Source organism: Eublepharis macularius, chromosome 9 (genome assembly GCF_028583425.1).
Source record: "Eublepharis macularius isolate TG4126 chromosome 9, MPM_Emac_v1.0, whole genome shotgun sequence".
NCBI classification, from domain to species: domain Eukaryota; kingdom Metazoa; phylum Chordata; class Lepidosauria; order Squamata; family Eublepharidae; genus Eublepharis; species Eublepharis macularius.
This window is the reverse complement of record NC_072798.1, coordinates 3,337,953-3,355,262: the sequence shown is the minus strand read 5'-3', so window position 1 is coordinate 3,355,262 and position 17,310 is coordinate 3,337,953. Positions and strand designations below refer to the sequence as shown.

The 17,310-nt window shown below is 48.2% G+C and overlaps 1 protein-coding gene and 2 non-coding genes across 3 annotated transcripts; 2 read left to right on the top strand and 1 right to left on the bottom strand.

Moving 5' to 3' along the window:
* Positions 1-501: 501 nt before the first annotated feature.
* OPN1SW (opsin 1, short wave sensitive) lies at positions 502-8,305 on the bottom strand. Its single transcript, XM_054989334.1, has 5 exons — positions 7,960-8,305; positions 5,568-5,736; positions 4,673-4,838; positions 3,439-3,678; positions 502-624 (listed from the first exon to the last, which is right to left on the bottom strand). Exons 1-5 carry the CDS (start codon positions 8,303-8,305, stop codon positions 502-504), a joined length of 1,044 nt encoding a protein of 347 aa, XP_054845309.1.
* Positions 8,306-10,444: 2,139 nt separating this feature from the next.
* Positions 10,445-10,516, top strand: TRNAP-AGG (transfer RNA proline (anticodon AGG)). Its single transcript has one exon. It is a non-coding gene; the product is annotated as a tRNA-Pro (tRNA).
* A 1,273-nt stretch (positions 10,517-11,789) lies between these two features.
* TRNAP-AGG (transfer RNA proline (anticodon AGG)) lies at positions 11,790-11,861 on the top strand. The gene has a single exon. It is a non-coding gene; the product is annotated as a tRNA-Pro (tRNA).
* Positions 11,862-17,310: the final 5,449 nt, after the last annotated feature.

Here is a 17,310-nt window from a genome sequence, read left to right as displayed (position 1 = left end):
CTAACAGTCCTTGCAGTCACCCGTCCCTTTCTACTTGTCTACGCTGCAGCTCAAACTGGGGCAAAGCAGATCTGTAGGCATTGAACCATATGCAGATCGGAGGGCCTGACTTCTTGAACTGCTTCAGAAACAACTATTTACACAGCATAAAACAGAGCCATGGATTGTGCTGGGAGGCTCGGTGTGTGTGTGTGGTGGGGGGCAGCAAGATCAGTGAGATTCCCATTGGGGGGCCCAGTGAAATTCCTTGCAAGGCAGTTCCAGGAGCGCTCCCATCGCGGAATGAGCCTCCCCGACACCTTGAAAAAGCCAAGCTGTTCCATCCATGAAAAGGTAAGAGACCAAATGAAGCAGGAGCTGACGTCCTGGGAGAAAGGGGTGGGGGCACATGCCCCCTGAGCCACAGCACCTGAGTGGGTTCCTCTGCCTCGTGGCCATCGTGCATGTGGTTGGGGAGGGGGGGGTGTTCTGTGCTCCTTAGTGTCCCACGGCACCATCTGCTTAGCTGGGGCCGACCTGGCTGGAGGACACGGAGGAGACTTCGGTTTTCTGGGAGGAACTGGACACGTCAGAATCCTCCGCCATGGGCTTGCCACACACCATTTCCATGATGCAGCCACGGAACTGGAGGAGTAGGGAAGAAGACGAGAAAGAGAGAGGAAAAAGGGGTGCTTTAGATCACAACATCTGCGGGAGCGCCTTTCCCCATACGTGCCCCAGAGGACGCTGCGTCTAGGGACAAATGATTATTGGTGGTGCCCCAGGGAGGACCGCCTAGCCTCGACCAGAGCCAGGGCCTTTTCGGTCCTGGTTCCGACCTGGTGGAACTCTCTGTCTGAAGAGACCAGGGCCCGGCAGGACTTGCTATCCTTTTGCCGGGCCTGCAAGACAGAGATGTTCCACCAGACGTATGGTTGAGGTTGGGCCAGGCCTCCACCGGCCAAATAGAACAGAGAAAATTGGAGCCCTCCCCATTAGAGGCAGCCAACATCTAGCCTTTTTAAAGTGATGGTAGGCGGTAGATTGATTACCTCCTATTGGCTGAGTGCTGCTATTTTATATTCTTTTAAATATTTATATTGGACTGTTATTGTCATTTTAAATCGTTCTAAAGTGTAAATTATTTTGTAATATTTTATTTGAGTGTAATCTGCCCTGAGCCTGCCTGTGCAGGGAGGGCGGAATAAAAATCAAAAATAAAATAAATAAATCCAGCATCTTGCCAGTCAGTCCTTGCAACCCCAGAGCAGTTTGTCATTGCAGCTTAATTTAACCCCTTCCCTCTGGGACCTCCTTTCTCCAGTATTGCTCAATGACGAGACCTCATTAAGGGCAACCTGCAAAGATTCCTGTTGCCTCCTCATAATAACAGGCCAGTTTATGCCAGGAATGGCTTCTCTTGGTGCCATTGGGGTTGGGGGGGGGGTCCCTGCTGTTTAAATCCTCCTCCCCACAAGAAAGCTCCTTGCACACAAAAAAGGATCAAGTCACAGAGAGGGTTAAGCTGGACTCTTTCCCCTGACAGGCTAGCTTTCTGTGGGTAGTGACACTTCCTCCATTTAGCACACACAGTTCCCTATTTGCAGTGTTAAGTGGGGCGATCCAGGGTCAACATGATCACAAATGTTCCTATTTGTTTGCCACTGGGAGATGCTTCTTCCAAGTGTTGTGAGTGTACACACTTCTGACCTAATGGTGCTTTCAGTGGCGCTCCGTCCACCTGGTTTCCAGAAGTTTATTTCTTGACAAAAATGTCCTGTGCCTGAATCTCATGCTGGGGGAAAGCATCACTGTTAGTGGAACAGCTTCAGCATGGGCTCCAACTAATGTATTTTTGTGCCAAGGGGCATTTGAGGCAACATACAATATTTAACAAACAAACAAAAACCTGAGAGCTTGGAAAACACTTAAGGTTTTTTCCCTGATTATTCTAAACGGGTTCCCCCCCCTCTTTTTTTGTAAATACAGCTGCAGAGATTCCTGGCACGAGAAAGATGTTAAAACCGGTGCCAGGTGAACACCAGGAGAAGGTTCCACGGTTGTTATTATTGTCATCTATGTTATTTATAATCTCTTGCTGAGAGGCAAGGTGGATTACGCAATGTAATTCAACATGATCAATAGCTGAGACATTCAATAAACAATACAAGAGGGTAACGATTACAGAGATTTGGAAACATGCAGAAATCCGATACAGAGCTGAAACAAAGCATAAGCTGTTGGCTGAGGAATATTAAGCAACATGGAAAGAACTCAGTAGTTTCTTACAGCAACAGACAGTATGCAGTAGTATAGTCTACAGTCCCTGTCCCTTTATCTCTGAGAGCCATTTCCTTACAACACAGCCTCATTATCTGTGCAAAAAAAGCCCTTCTGACTAATTCAGTTTTGCAGTTTGTGGAAAGCTGGGAGAGTAGGAACTGTCCTGACTTGTTCAGGCAAGCCGTTCCATAAGGTGGGGGCCATCAAAGGTACAGGCAGCTGCTGATTTTGCCTGACTGCAGGGTGGGACCTGCAGAAGGCCCTGTCCAAAGCTGTCATGGTGGAACACTGGAAGAGAGGCAGTCCTGTAGACATGAAGGACCAAGGCTATGAAGGGTTTTGTATGCGAAAGCCAAAACTTTGACCTGAGCCTGGTAACTGATGGGTAGCCAATGGAGTGACTGCAGAATGGGGGTAATATGCATGCTCTGCCTAGCTCCTGATAATAACTGAGGTGTGGTGTTCCACATCAACTGGAGTCTGCAAGTTGATTTTAAGTCTCTCTACACGAGACATCTTACACAGAGATGTTCAAGAGTAGGGAGACGCAATGTTAGTCGGGAAGCGTAGTTTTAAAAGGCAGAGCCAGTGGAGATCGCTCCCCAGAGTGTTAATTTCATCTTCGCCTCTCAGAAGGCTCTGTCAGTTTCACCTCTCTACAAGAGGGTAGTTTAAAAAGGCAGAGCCGGTGGAGATCCCTCCTCAGAGCTATTGTTAATTTCATCTTTGCCTCCCTGAAGGCGCTGTCAATCTCACTTCCCCTTTGTTGGATCCAGTATAACCCCTGAGTCAACCAGGGTCAACTGAACCCCACTGAAAGTGGGGAGCACCATGTCCTTCAAGATCTCCACCTTCCCAACAAGCATCTCTTCTGTCTTGTCTGGGTTGCAGCCACAAAAAAGGCCCTGAGTTGGATTGTACCAGCTTTTCTGCTCTATCTCTTCCAATTCCCCCCCTCAATGTAGCTACTGTCCCAAATGATTTTGGTCTACGTGGGTCTCACGATCGTTGGCACAGCTTTTCCTGCAGTCCAAAGGGCCCTCTGTCCCCTCTTTTACCAGTGAAACAGTCACTTGTGGAAGGGCCTTCGGGACTTGCTGGTGCTTCAAACAAACTTTGCAGGGGTGCCAAAAGGAATCCCTCCTCTCCCCCAACAACGGGCTGGCAAAGACTCACCTGTTTGTTCATGAAGCAGTAAATGATGGGGTTGTAGACGCAGGAGCTTTTGGAGAAAAAGGCCGGGATGGTGACCATGCGGAGGTCGATGCCGTGGTTGCGGTTGTTCACCATGTACATGGCCAGGGCCGCATAGGGGACGTAGCAGAGGCAAAAAGAGCCGACCATCACCACCACCATCCGGGACACCTCCCGCTCGGCCTTCTGGGTAGTGGCGGACTCCTGTTGCTGAGCGGCTACCTGTGGGCGACCCGGAGTTGCGTTTGATAAAACAAACGACATCCATTAAAAGGGCTATAGAATTGCATGTGTGTGTTTAGGTTTGCTCTGAGCAAATTACAGAGCTGGGAAAAGGGAAATGAACGTGATCAAACACTGGGAGAAACCATCCCTGCTGGAAAAAGTTAATGCAGTTGAGGTGGTGGATGAGTTAGAAGGTGTGTTTGTTTGTGTGTGCGTGCGTGTGCGCATGTGCATGGTGTGAATCAAGGGGAGGGGGGAGATAATATTTTCCCCATTCATAATGCTAGAACGCAGGGACACCCATTGCAGTTGGTTGGTACAAACACACACAGAAGAAAATCTCTGTTCGCACAATACATTCTTAGCTTGAGGAATTCACTGCCACAAGAAGTTGTTATGGCTAACGGCTTTGACGACTAGAAGGAGTCTAGGAGGGCCTGTCTGATATATGCTGATATTCATGTTTGCACTGAGATGTTTTTATTGGTTTTATCTATTGTACCTTACTTACTATTGTAACCCGCCCTGAGCCTGCTTTCGGGGAGGGCAGGCTAAAAATCTAATCAATCAATCAATCAATCAATCAATCAATCAATCAATCAATCTGTCGGTGTAGACAGCCCTGAGCTGAGTGCAGACTGAGAGACTAATGCAGGATTTGACAGCTTCATGTGTTCCAATTTTTGGAGGACAGATCCATCAGAGGCTTGTAGCTGTGCTAAACTTCCATGTTTCAAGGCAGTGTATCTGAATACTAGATCACGGGGGCAAAGAGCTGGTGCCCTTGCATCCTGTTGGTGGGCTTTCTGAGTAACCGGAAGCTGCATTAGATGGACCTCGGGGCTGTTTTCCCCTCTGGATGTTCTTACGATGTCTCTCCTGGCTGTATGGCATGAGCCCTCATGAGGCTTGGCTCCAATTAAGCCCAGCACAAAGTTGCACAAGCATACATACAAACATGCACACATGCACACAGACGCAGTGTACTCACGGCTCGAAGGGCACTCAAGAGCTGTGAGTAGGAGAAGATGATGATGGTGAGCGGTACAATAAAGCAGAGGATGAAGAGGAACCAGGTGTAGTATTCACTGTAGTACTTGGTTCCAACCGTGTACCAATCAGGGCCACAAGAGCACTGCAGGCCTTCTGGGATGAACCTGAAGGAGAGGGAAGAATTAATTCACAGGCTATGCAGGGCTTTTTTTCAGCAGGAACGTGGTGGAACGGAGTTCTGGAACCTCTTGAAAATGGTCACATGGGTGGTGGCCCCGCCCCCTGATCTCCAGACAGAGGGGAGTGCTGCTCAGAAGGGCATCTAAACTCCCCTTTGTCTGGAGATCAGGGGGCGGGGCCACCAGCCATGTGACCATTTTTGCAGAGGGCGATTTAAACTTTTAAAAACTCCCCCCTTGTTCCAGCTGACCCAAAGTGACATCATTGTGTGGTCCTGAGTTCCACCACTGAGTTCCACCACCTCTTTTCCCAGAAAAAAAGCCCTGCGGCTATGAATGCTGGAGTATACATGTACTTAACCCTCTACAGCAGTGGTGCCCAACCTGGGCTCCTGACTGTTCCTGGCTTTGTGATTCCAGCCCTCTTTTGGGTACCAGCCCACAATCTGAGAACTGCCGCGATTTGGAAACATGGCTTCCACCCGACCCTTTATCGGTGGCACCTAGTTCCCTCCCCTCCCCTCCCTCTTTTTGTTACACATCCACCATGAAAAAGAACTCTGTGGCATGCCAAAGCTTGCTCACTTCTTTGTGATGTTCCTTTGATCCTAATGAGGGCTTTTATAAAGCTGATCTTCTTTGCGTTTTCTCTTCCTATGGATTCTGGTAGGTCTGGCCGTAAAACACCCTCCCCTGTCCCTGGCCATGCCTCACCTGCTCCACCCAAAATAGGGGGGGATGGAGACTCCAATCCCGATGAACCAAGTGGCTGCCACCACGAAGGACGCGTGTTTGGCGCTGAAGCGGAAATTACCAAAGGGCTTGCAGATGACGATGTAGCGCTCGAGTGCCAGGAAAGCCAGTGACCAGCCAGTGACTAGACCTGGTGAGAAGAACAGGCAGGCAGACGCTGAAAAATTAGACCCAACAGAACCCAGGACCTGCCGTCTCTCAAGAGCCCAGTTACACCTTTCCCAGAATCAGTGCTACCCTGACATCATGTGGCACTCCAAATTATAGTCCAGACTTTTTTGGAATGACTCATATACATGCACTCTCAAATCCTTTGCAACAGCCCTGCGAAGTAGGCCAGTATCACTAACTCCATCTTTAAGATTTGGGGCAGGGCTTGAGAGAGGAGGAGTTTGCCAGAGGTCATCGAATGAGTTCCAGGTTCAGATTAGGCTCAAACTGGAGTCTTTCCAGCCTGCAGCTCATGCTTTGAACCCACGAGGCTTCTCCACCTGGATTTAGAACCCCCTAAAGGACTTCACCTGCTTGTTTGTACTCAGATCGGGGACACTAAAACGAGGATATTTCCCGGGGATTTTCAAAGAAGGCTTCTAGGTGGATTCTGTGAATGCACATCCGTTGCAAAGAGGCTGACGTGTTCCACACGATCACGTCCTTGTACTGCCGGCTACCGCTGCGTTTTTATCCCTCCCTTCCTGCACGGAGCCCAGTACGGCGTACATAACTCTCCCCTCTTCTGTGTTATCCTCACAACAACACTGCAAGGTAGGCTAAAGGATAATGATGCTCCAGGTTTATCTGCTGTTTGGATCCCCTTTGTACGAGATAGCCAGTGTGGTGTAATGGTTAGAGTGTTGGGGACTACGAGCTGGGAGAACCAGGTTCGAATTCCGACTCTGCCACTCAAGCTTGCTGGATGACCTTGGGCTAGTCACACACTCTCAGGCTAACCTACTTCGCAGGGTTGTTGTGAGGATAAAATTGGAGGAAAAGAGGACGATGTCAGCTGAGGAGGAAGGCATGGTATAAATGATGTATTACTCTCTCATTCAGTCCTGGCTCAGCAGCAGTACACCCGCCACCATTTTACAGATTACAGTAGGAATCTACTTGTACCAGCCCTTCCCCTCCTCTTCCTGCATTGTACACAACAGAAGGGTCTGCTCTGTTCTGAGCTCAGTTCCTCAACAGCAGCCTATCCTCCGATTTGCTCTTTTGTTTGCTCTTTTTTAAAATAGATGTACCATGAAAGACGTAATTACCTGTTCATTTGCTCCTTTGGTTTAGAATCGCCCTTAACATCTGCAGTGTGCGTTGTATAATTCATTCACATTAATGCACATAGTATGTGCCCTGAATATGTATTTCTATACCTCTCTCAAAAACAGAAATTTTCATGGAGAAGCCTTGGCTCTGTGATAGAGTGCCTGCTCGGCATGCCGAAGGTCTCAGGTTCTATCTCTGGCATCTCCAGTTAAAAAGGATCGGGTAGTAAAAGACATGTAAGACCCCTAACCAGAGACCCTGGAGAGCAGCTGCCAGTCCAAGTGGACAATACGGACCTCGACGGACCAACAGTTACTCAGTATAAGGCAACATCATGTGGTCTGTGCAATTTCTAGAGATCACGCTGGGTAACCTGAATTCTGGAAAATTATACCTTTTGCTCCCAGGCATTAAGAAAATGTAAGTGAACAAGGTATTCTCCCAAGGCAAAAATAGAGGCAGTGATTTGTCAGGGACAGAGAAACCAAAGCCCTGACCTGGATAGCCCAGGTGAGGCCGATCTCATCAAATTTTGGAAGCTAAGCAGGGTTGGCCTTGGTTAGTAATTGGGTAGGAGACCTCCAACGAAGATCAGGGTTGTTATAATAGCAATAACTAATAATAATAACTGTGCTTATATACTACTCTTCTAGACAGACTAGTGCCCCACCCAGAGCGGTGAACAAGTTAGTGTCATTATTATCCCCACAATACAGCTGAGGAGCTGGGCTGAGACGAGGGGCTGATCCACGGCCACCTACTGAGCTCACGGCAGGAGTGGAATTTGAACCAGCAGAGTGCTGATTTGCAGCTGAACCACTTAACCACTGTGCTACAGCAGAGTGATACGCAGAGGCAGGCAACGGCAAACCACCTCTGTTAGTCTATTGCCATGAAAACCCCACCAGGGGTCACTGTAAGTCTGCTATGACTTGAGGGCACTCTCCACCACCAGGGAAACAAAACTAGGGAACACCCCTGGTAAATAAGGCATGGGGTAGCCTGCTAGGTGGGTGGGGACTGACTCAGTCAGTCACTGTCTCACTGTCTCATTTTTCTAGGCCTTTTTATTCACCTACGTATTTACCTGCCAACGAGCCCAGGAAGGCCTCCAGAGCACAAATATGTCGCCCGAAGATGAAGTAGCCTTGAGAACTGGATATGAAGACCGTGAAGACGGCCACTACACAGAAGAGCAACCCGGCCGCCGAAATGTTTACGAGGATGTAGTTGAGCGGCTGCCGCAGCTTCTTGTACTTGACAATGGCGACCAGGATGATGGCGTTGAGCGGCGTGCCGGCAAAGAACACGAAGCCCATGAAGGCGGTCTGGAAGTAGAAGGCCCACATTGGGGCGATGTGGTACTGGGGCCCATCGAAAGGCCCCACAGAGGAGATGTTCGCAAAAAGGTAGAAGTCTTCTTGTCCGGACATCCTCCCTCGTGCCGGGATCGCCGTGCAAAGCCGTCCCGTGAAGGCCCGTCCCGACTGTTATAGAGGGCCAGAGGAGGCAATCTACTTAATGGCTAATCCGAAGATCAGGCTGTAATCCCACTCATCCCAGAGGCAAACTTGAGGATTAAGGGCTTCTAAGATCCTTACCTTCGGGCCCGTAAACCCTTCTGAGAGGGTAATCTTGTTTGCTGTGCAGGGCAGAGCAGATTGCAGAAGGTGAAACCACCAACAGAAGTCAGCCTGGATTTAGCATCTCGGGAAGCTTCGCTCAGGGATGCTGTGGAGAACACCCGTTCCTCCTCTCCTTGCGCATGCCTCTTTGTATAATTGGAAACCAGGCTCCTGCAAGGATTGTTCCTTGTTCTGGGGGATTATGGAAAGGAAGCAATTCAAACAAGGTTGCGCCGTACCGGAGTCCCCTTGGCACCAGAGAATTCTACAATCTGATATTGAATATGCTCAATATTCAATAGAAGTGAGACTTCCTAAATTAAGGGAAGGCCAAAGGGTTCCTCCCTGCTTTTTTTTTCCAGGAGGGGTTTCTTTCCTTCCTTTCATTTAATGGGACAGCTTTATTGGCCATAGCCTTAAACCAAACCACACTGGATAGAAAAAACAAAACAAAACAAACACTTTCCCCTTCTATGTGTATGTAAAGTGCCGTCAAGTCACAACTGACTTTTGGCGACCCCAGCAAGGAGCTTTCAAGGCATTGAGAAGCAGAAGTGGTTTTCCAGTGCCTTCTTTTTCAGAATAGTAAAGAAGCCAGTAGCACCTTTAAGACTAACCAACTTTATTGTAGCATAAGCTTTCAAGAGCCACAGCTCTCTTCGTCAGACGAAGAGAGCTGTGGCTCTCAAAAGCTTATGCTACAATAAAGTTGGTTAGTCTTAAAGGTACTACTGGATTACTTTTTCAGAGTCTTTCTTGGCGGTCACCCATCCAAGTTCAGACCCTTCTTAGCTTTCAAGGTCTGATGAGATCAGACTATGCCATTCTATCTTCCCTCCCATTTTCCCTCTATACTCACCCTAACTATAAAAGTTTTTAAATTTTTTATTTTATGCCAAGGATGTAGAAATATTCTAAGGTCAAATAACATGCAAGAGAAAAGACAACCATTGGTCATTACATGTTTTTCTTTAGCAAATTTAGCTGCCAAGATTGCTTTATCCAGGAATAGAATGGCATCAGGGGAGACTTTAATCCTTTCCTTCCTTGCCATTTTCTTGCCAGACCCCCCACCTACTACTCCCCCCTGAAAAACATGAGGATACTTGCAAGTTTTCGTCAGCAGGGATCGAAGAAGCTTAGAACTGGCTTTGTCCAGTGAGAAAATGGCAAGGAAGCAAAGTGTTAAAAATTCTCTTCTCTATTCTCCTTGCTAAAACTATCTTGACAGCTAAATTTGCAAAAGAAAAATGTCAAGTTTGGCCTGCGCTTAAGCCTTTAATGGAAACTGTCTATTGCACTGAAATAAACCACATTCTCTGCTAAGGTCTGCACATCAGGCCCTTCCTATTCAAGACCGCTGCAGAGACGAGTGGAAAAGCTGGAAACCCTAATTTCAGGTGGGTAGATGTGTTGGTCTGCAGAGAAGTAGAACTAATTTGAATGCAGTAGCACCTTAAAAGCCAACAAGATTTTCCAGGGTATACATTTTCAAGACTCAAGTGACTCTCGAAAGCTCTCGACCAAAGGAAAATCTCATTGGTCTTTAAGATGCTACTCAAATCTTGCAACCCTCATGTTAGTAATATTCCTTAGACTTGCAGCTCAGTTCCAAGTATGAGGAAAAAAATCTCTCCAAGTTCAGTAGGACTTACTCTCACGTAACTTTGCTTAGGTGAGAAGCAACAGGCAGTTAAATGTATGTTTCATTCCCGTTTGCGTCTTTGAGCCTCAGGCATATTTAAATTTCTCTAGATTCCACGCACTGGTTCCAAAATGTGGCGCTTGAGATGCTCATATAAATTACTTCTCCCTCCCCTGCTGGTTCTCTTCCCTGCTTGGAAGAGCTACTCTGCACTCTTTGTGTGCTAGAAGCAAAGTGCGTAATGCAAGCTAGCAATTACCCGTCTGCCTCAAGAAAACATCTGGACGGCATCTGTAACAGCTGGCTCGTTGGTCTAGGGGTATGATTCTCGCTTAGGGTGCGAGAGGTCCCGGGTTCAAATCCCGGACGAGCCCTGCTTTTTGTTTGGCCGCAACCCACAAAACTGGCAGAAGTAGGGACAAATGACAAAAAAACAAAGTCCCATGTACACATCTAGTTTCTAAACAAAACCAAACAAACCAGTTTCCCTCTGCAGGTCAGACATGTAAAAGGACTCAGGGAGCTCAGAAGTTTTGCAAATGAATTATCCCCTACTGCTGAACTTGAGTTCATTCACAAATTCAGAACAATGGGAGTGGGTGGGGTGGGTTTGGAACAATGGATCCCCCAGGGTTGAATGGGGACACAGGAATGTTCTTGCATTAAAGATGCTAATTTTACACCCTTTGCATCCATGGTCTATCTAGCTAATCACAGCATGTATTAAGGCCAGCTTCCTGACAATCTAATTTGCAATACCTCTCCCACCCTCTGCCTGGAATAAGGACTTCTGTGTTTTTTCTACTTCATGTTCCCAACAAAGGGAGCTTTGACTCTCGAAAGTTCACACCCCGGAAATCTAGTTGGTCTCTAAGGTGCTACTGGACCAGAATATTGCTTATTTCACTAAGATGCCAATTAAGGTGCATCATGCCATCATACCTTTGCTTCCTAACTCCCTTCTTTGCTACACCCTTCCCACCTCCGGAGTGGGATTTAAAGGCTCTGAGATCTCCGTTACTACTTGTATCTGAAGAAGGAAGCTTTGACTTTGAAAATTTTGTTGGTCTTCAATGTACGGCTGGACTCGAATCTTGCTCCCCTACTCAAAGTCTATAGAGGCTTGCCCTCTTAAGCCCAGGGTGCTACTTGAGAATCAGTGGGAGTTACTTGAGAGCAAATTGGTATATGACCTGGCTGCATGACTGCAGTCCTCTGCGTTGGTTGTTTTGTTAAGCACTATCAGAGAGGACAGGGCATGGGACAGCCCAGGGGTCCCACCCCAAGGAGTTTGCAAGCTGAAACTTGGGAGACGAAGGAAGGGAACAACTCAGCACTCGTTCCTGTTCTGTATACTTCAGCCCAGGTTCAGTGAGGTACAAATGCACAAAGAGCGTACTGAAATGTGTGTACAGAGTTTGCTTGTGTGTCACACTGAGAATATGTACTGAGCGTACTGAAATGCACAAAGAGCGTACTGAAATGTGTGTACAGAGTTTGCTTGTGTGTCACACTGAGAAAATGGCATTGAGAGAGTTCTGTTTGGCTCTTTTCATCTCTCCACAAATGCTCATTACTTTGATTGCATAGTCTTCAGGCATATCAGTGGATACGCCTCAAAACATCTGGCAGACCTCTGCTACAGCTGGCTTGTTGGTCTAGGGGTATGATTCTCGCTTAGGGTGCGAGAGGTCCCGGGTTCAAATCCCGGACAAGCCCTAATTTTGTCTCTTTTTAGCTAAGAAGGTATGCATGGAAAGGGAATGGAGTAAGCACAGACTAACATGGCTAACCCTCTGGAATTTGTCTGTCCAGAGGGTTTAGGATCTCCTGGTGAAAATACATTAATCAGTTCCGTGAGATTTGCTGGCTGCACTGAGACAGAGAAAATAAAATCTTAGGTTGACTCCCCTCCCACATTTAGCTGGGAGAGGCTGTGGCTCAGTGGTAGAGCATCTGCTCAACATGCAGAAGGTACCAAGTTCAATTCCTGGCATCTCCAGCTATAAGGATCAGATAACAGGAGATGTGGAAGACCCCCAACCTGAGACTCTGGAGAGCTGGTGCCAGTCTGAGTAAGTGATACTGACCTCAATGGACCCAGCGGCCTGATTCAGGTTAAGGGGGCTTCAGGTGTTATGCATTCAATTGCATTTTTGTTTTATGTATTTATTTAATTCAATTTATATTCTGCTCTCCCCGCAATTTATATTCCTCTCTTTTCAATTTATATTCCACTCTCTTGTTCCTGCACTTTCAATAGGAGCTCAACGGGCAGGTGAAGCTTTTCTTGGGATGAAGATAAAGAGAGAGGGGAAAGCGCGAGCAGTTGCTCTCAACTTGTGTTCGGTTGCATTCACCTCAAGTTTTCCTCCACTGGTTCTGACGAAGGGAGCTCTGACTCTCGAAAGCTCCTACCCTGGAAACCGAGCTGGCCTTTCAGGTGCTCCCGGACCCGAATCTTGTTCTCAGCTGTTTCAGTAAAGGAAAGGGCATTCTGCACCCCGCTGGAGAGACGGACCCAGTGGGCCAGTGACGGCCAGAAAGGAGATGAGCTGCTGACAGGGTCTGTGCTGAGAGGCCCCTGTAGTGCTTTGGCCCAGGGCGCTGCTCAAATTGACTTTCTCCTGGATCAGTGACAGCGGGATTGGATCGGGCTATTCCAGAGCACCCAAATGCCCATCTGTCGATATATGCCTGGATCACAGAGTAGGGGAGATGACCAACCTGGCCACTTTCCTCCGTTGAATTCCTAGGGCCAGGTATGGTCTCTCCTCCTCGGCTGCCTCCCTGCTCGGTGCCCGTCTCTCATCCGTTTCTTGGCACTGGCGGGCACTTGCGACCCGTGCGCTGCCTTTCTTGAGCATCCTCTTGGGAGCCCCTGACGAAGTAGCAGGAAGCGCAGCCCCACCTTGGGCAGGATGAGCAGGGAAAGCAGCTTAAGGCGATTGGGCCAGCCCCCTGACCTGGGGGCGGGAAAGAGAGGGGATTAAGAGCAGCCTGATTACCCCAAGCCCTCCTGGTCCCTCTTCTGGCTGCCTAATCAGGAAATTGAGGAGAAATGGGGGGCTGGTGACGTCATCCGAGCCCAGCCCCTGCTAGTGACGCTGGTAGGCTTTCGTTTGCTCTCCCAGAGTGCTGCAGGCCAAATGAGGTGGTTTACAGCTGCCTTCCAGAGCCGGGCTTGGAGAGGTTCTAATGGGCTGAAGTTTCTCTTCTGGCATCTCACAGCTGCTTCGCACAGCTCCAGTGTATACCAAAGCCTTTGCCCTGCTGCCGGCTCTGTCTTTTAAAAATATGCTTCCCAGCTAACATTGCATCTCACAACATGTGTTTTTCATGTGTCAAATGCCTCCTGTAGAGAGACTCTCAGAGACTGGTTCACGAGTGTTTCCAATCACCTCTGCAACCCCTTATCTGAGCTAGGCCACAACCTGACAATACTTACAGACCTGAACCTAAGTTCAGCCATTTTCTTCCAAAGACCTAGTCTCAGGTTAGCAACTTCCTTACAATGACTTCCTTGAGATGTTTCCTCTGAAAAGAAGACCTAAGGATAATAGTGTTGCATTTTTGTTTGACCTTCTGCTTTGGTGGCATTTTATTTTGAATATGTGCATTTATATTGTGATTGGGAGGCACCACTCATATTAAAAAGTGGGCTTGGGTGCAGTATGTATGGGAGAGAGGGAGGGAGGGAGAATTTGGGTTTGCTAGTGTGACCCATATGGGTCTCAGGTGACTGGATAGCAGATTCACAAATATCCCATGTCAGTTTATGGAATTCAAGTTACTCTGATTTCATCTCCCACTCCTTGCTGCAAGAACTCCAAGGTCTCTTGAGTAAAAAGGGTCTTTATTGAAAGATTATATTCAAAGTACAGGTGTCCATAATAAATCCAAAGGCGAAGGAGCTTCTGGCTGAACACAAAGCTTCGTTGAGAATGACGTGTTGGTTACATGTTACAATATATCAAAACCTCCTTTCTAAATCCCCCCCCCCATAGTCTAGAGAAAGCAAAGGCTTGGGAATGCGAAAGTACGACTCCTCCAAGGTCTGTGGCTAGCAGTGTTAGATAAGGCTGTCCTGGGAACACAGATGTCTCGGCAGCTCTCTGTGAACCTGCAGACAAATAACACTAGAAAGAAAACAGCAGTTAAAGATACTCAGAAACAATATGGCAGTACTGTGGATAGCAGGCCTGACATCCCATCTCATCTTCAAAAAGGTCTCCTGTTCCAAAATCCAGAAAGAGGCCAAAGATCGTTGCTTTTTGAGCTCGGCGATGGAATCTTTTTGCTTTTCGCTGGCCAGGCTGTGGCTGCACTGCTGGCCTCGGAGGCACTGAAGCATGCACCATCCTTTTGCCCACAGAGATGCTGTGGTCCGTTGCCAAGGAAACGGAGAATCTGGATCTCCAGAGCATCAGGTAAGGAGGATGTCGTCTGTGCATCTGCATTCAGTCTCTTGGCCCGGAGACCAGCCTGGCTCCGAGGGGGTTGCAAAATTGGCGTGCAGCCATAACGCTGGGATGGGGACAGCGAATCCCTGGCCAGCAGGCGGAGAGCTGGTACTTACGTGGCCAGAGGGAGGGGCAGCAGAAGGGTCTTTTGAGGTATGGTCTGTGTTGTATGTACACAAGGGTGTTGCTGTGTGTATAAACTAGAGCAGCTATGGGTGAAACTGCTTTATACTGTCATGGATACAGAGGAACAAGGGCTGGTCTTGTCTAAGAAGATCATGGAAGAGGCTACTAGAGGCCACAATCAGGGCCGGCTTCAATTCTTGGCTAAGCCAAACAGAGAGTCCAGAGACCTAGAAGAAAACAGCCTTAGAGACTTCACCACTATGTTGCCTTACATATTATCTGTTGCTTTAAATATGTACTCCTATGTACTCCCTGTGCTTTATGTTTACTTTATGTTGTCTAAAGTCAATCCTAGAAGTGATTATGGTCTGTTCCGGTGTTTTCTTCTACTTTGTATTGGATTCTTGCTAACGCTATGGCTGTTTCCACACTACTCACCTTCTTCTGGCAGAGCTGGGTCGAGGGGGGACAGGGGGGGTAGCCTGCCCCCAGAGCCGCATCAAGTCATTATAGGATAAACTCCACTGCCCCCTGGTGGACATTGTGTCAACTGCAAAAATGTCCTCATGCGGCTGCTTGCAATAATTGTGGGGCTCTAATAAAACGGAGTGTGCTCCAAGAGACCCACCCCAGGAAATCTAGCAGTGTGGTGGATTCAATGTGCTGTCTGAGAGCTGCATTGAACATTTTCTTCAACACTGCCAGAAATGCTGGGGCCCCTCTCTTGGACTGCATGACATGGAGCAAAAACTCTCAGGCCACTCCTGGCTTTAGGCGAACGCCGGCTCAACATGCAGCTCTTCGAAAGGTGCCAGAGGCAAGTGCGCAAGCTGGCCAGGCCAGTCACAAAGCAATAGCACACCAGCACCTCCAAAATCTGCATCAACAATCTCTAGCTTGAGGCTGCCTCTCTTCTGTTCCATTGTAATCCCCTGGAAATACTGGGAGACTCTCTTAATTCCACCTGTGCGTAGATTTTGAAAAGCAAAGTCAAAGGGAAGAATTGCTGAGAAATGGCTGTGGAAATCCCTTCCACAATTATTCAGAGTGTGCTTTTGTGTGGAGCGTTTATCCCTTTCAGTGACGATTTGGTAGTCTTGGTGTTGATTGGTGGTGGACCAGTATCTTTTAACATCGAGGGTTCTGCCAGGTAGTCTCTGGGATTACTCTGGGCACAGGAGACATTTTATCTCTGAAATCTGTATTCTTTCCATGTGGCTTTAAAAGACTGTGAGGTGATTTATAGTACAATCCTGTGCCGAGTTAATCCAGTCTATACCCATCGACAGCTGCTGTAGCATAGTGGTTAAGTGGTTGGGCTGTGAATCAGCACTCTGCTGGTTCAAATTCCACTACTGTCATGAGCTCAGCAAGTGGCCTTGGGTAAGTGGTTGGGTTGCAAATCAGCACTCTGCTGGTTTGACTCCCACCACCGCAATGAGCTCAGCAAGGGGCCTTAGGTAAGCCACTCCTCTCAGCCCAGCTCCCCAATGAGATTATGGGGATAATAATTATGCTGACTTTGTTCACTGCTCTGAGTGGGCACTAATCTGTCTAGAAGAGTGGTATATAAATGCAGTTTTTAAAAATATTATTATTATTACTGTTATGGATTTAGACTGGAGCTATTCTATAAAGGGCCCTGACCTGGCTAGCCCAGATGAGCCTTATCTTGTCAGATCTCAGAAGCTAAGCAGGGTTGGCCTTGGTTAGTACTTGGATGGGAGACCTCCAACAAAGACCAGGATTGCAGAGGCAGGCAATGGCAAATCGCCTCTGTTAGTCTCTTGCCATGAAAACCATACCAGGGGTTGCTGTAAGTCAGCCATGACTTGAGGGCACTCTCGACCACCACCAATTCTACACAGGGCTGCATGATTAGGGCCCTGGAGCTGGAAGGAGCCTTCTCGGCTGGTTATCTTATAGACCCCCTAGCTCAGAGCAGAAAACCCACAACTAGAGCCTCTGGAGAGGCGGCTGCCCAGGTTCTCTCCAGAGCAGGGCTGGGAAATTCCCGAAGGTTTGGGAGTGGAGCCTGGGGATGGGAGAGACCTCAGCAAGGTCCAAGGCCACAGAGTCCACCCTCCGAAGCAGCCGTGTCCTCCAAGGGAACTGATCTCTGGAGATCACTGATAATTCTGGAAGATCTCTGGGGCCCACCTGGAGCTTGGCAGCCTGAGGGAGAGCCCTTGCCCACGGCTGGTGGCTCAGTTCCTGAACTGTCCATCCTCCGAATGTTTGACCCAAATCTCCCTTTCTGAAATGCAATCCCATCCGATCCAGTGTTTCCCATGGGAGCAGCAGAGAACAAGCTTGGTCCTCTTCCACGGGGCAGCCCTTCAGGGCTCTGAAGGGTTTTATCCTGTCTCCTCTCAGTCTTCTCTTCTCCAGGCCGAACATCTGCAGTTCCTTCCATTTTTCCTGATGGGCTTTGTCTTTGAGACCCCCCCCACCAACCATCTTCACTGCCTTCCTCTGAACCTGTTCCTGTTTGTGTGTGTGTGTGTTATATGCTGTCAAGTCGCCTCCGACCTCTGGCGACCCTATGAATGAAAGACCTCCAAAACTTCCTATCATTA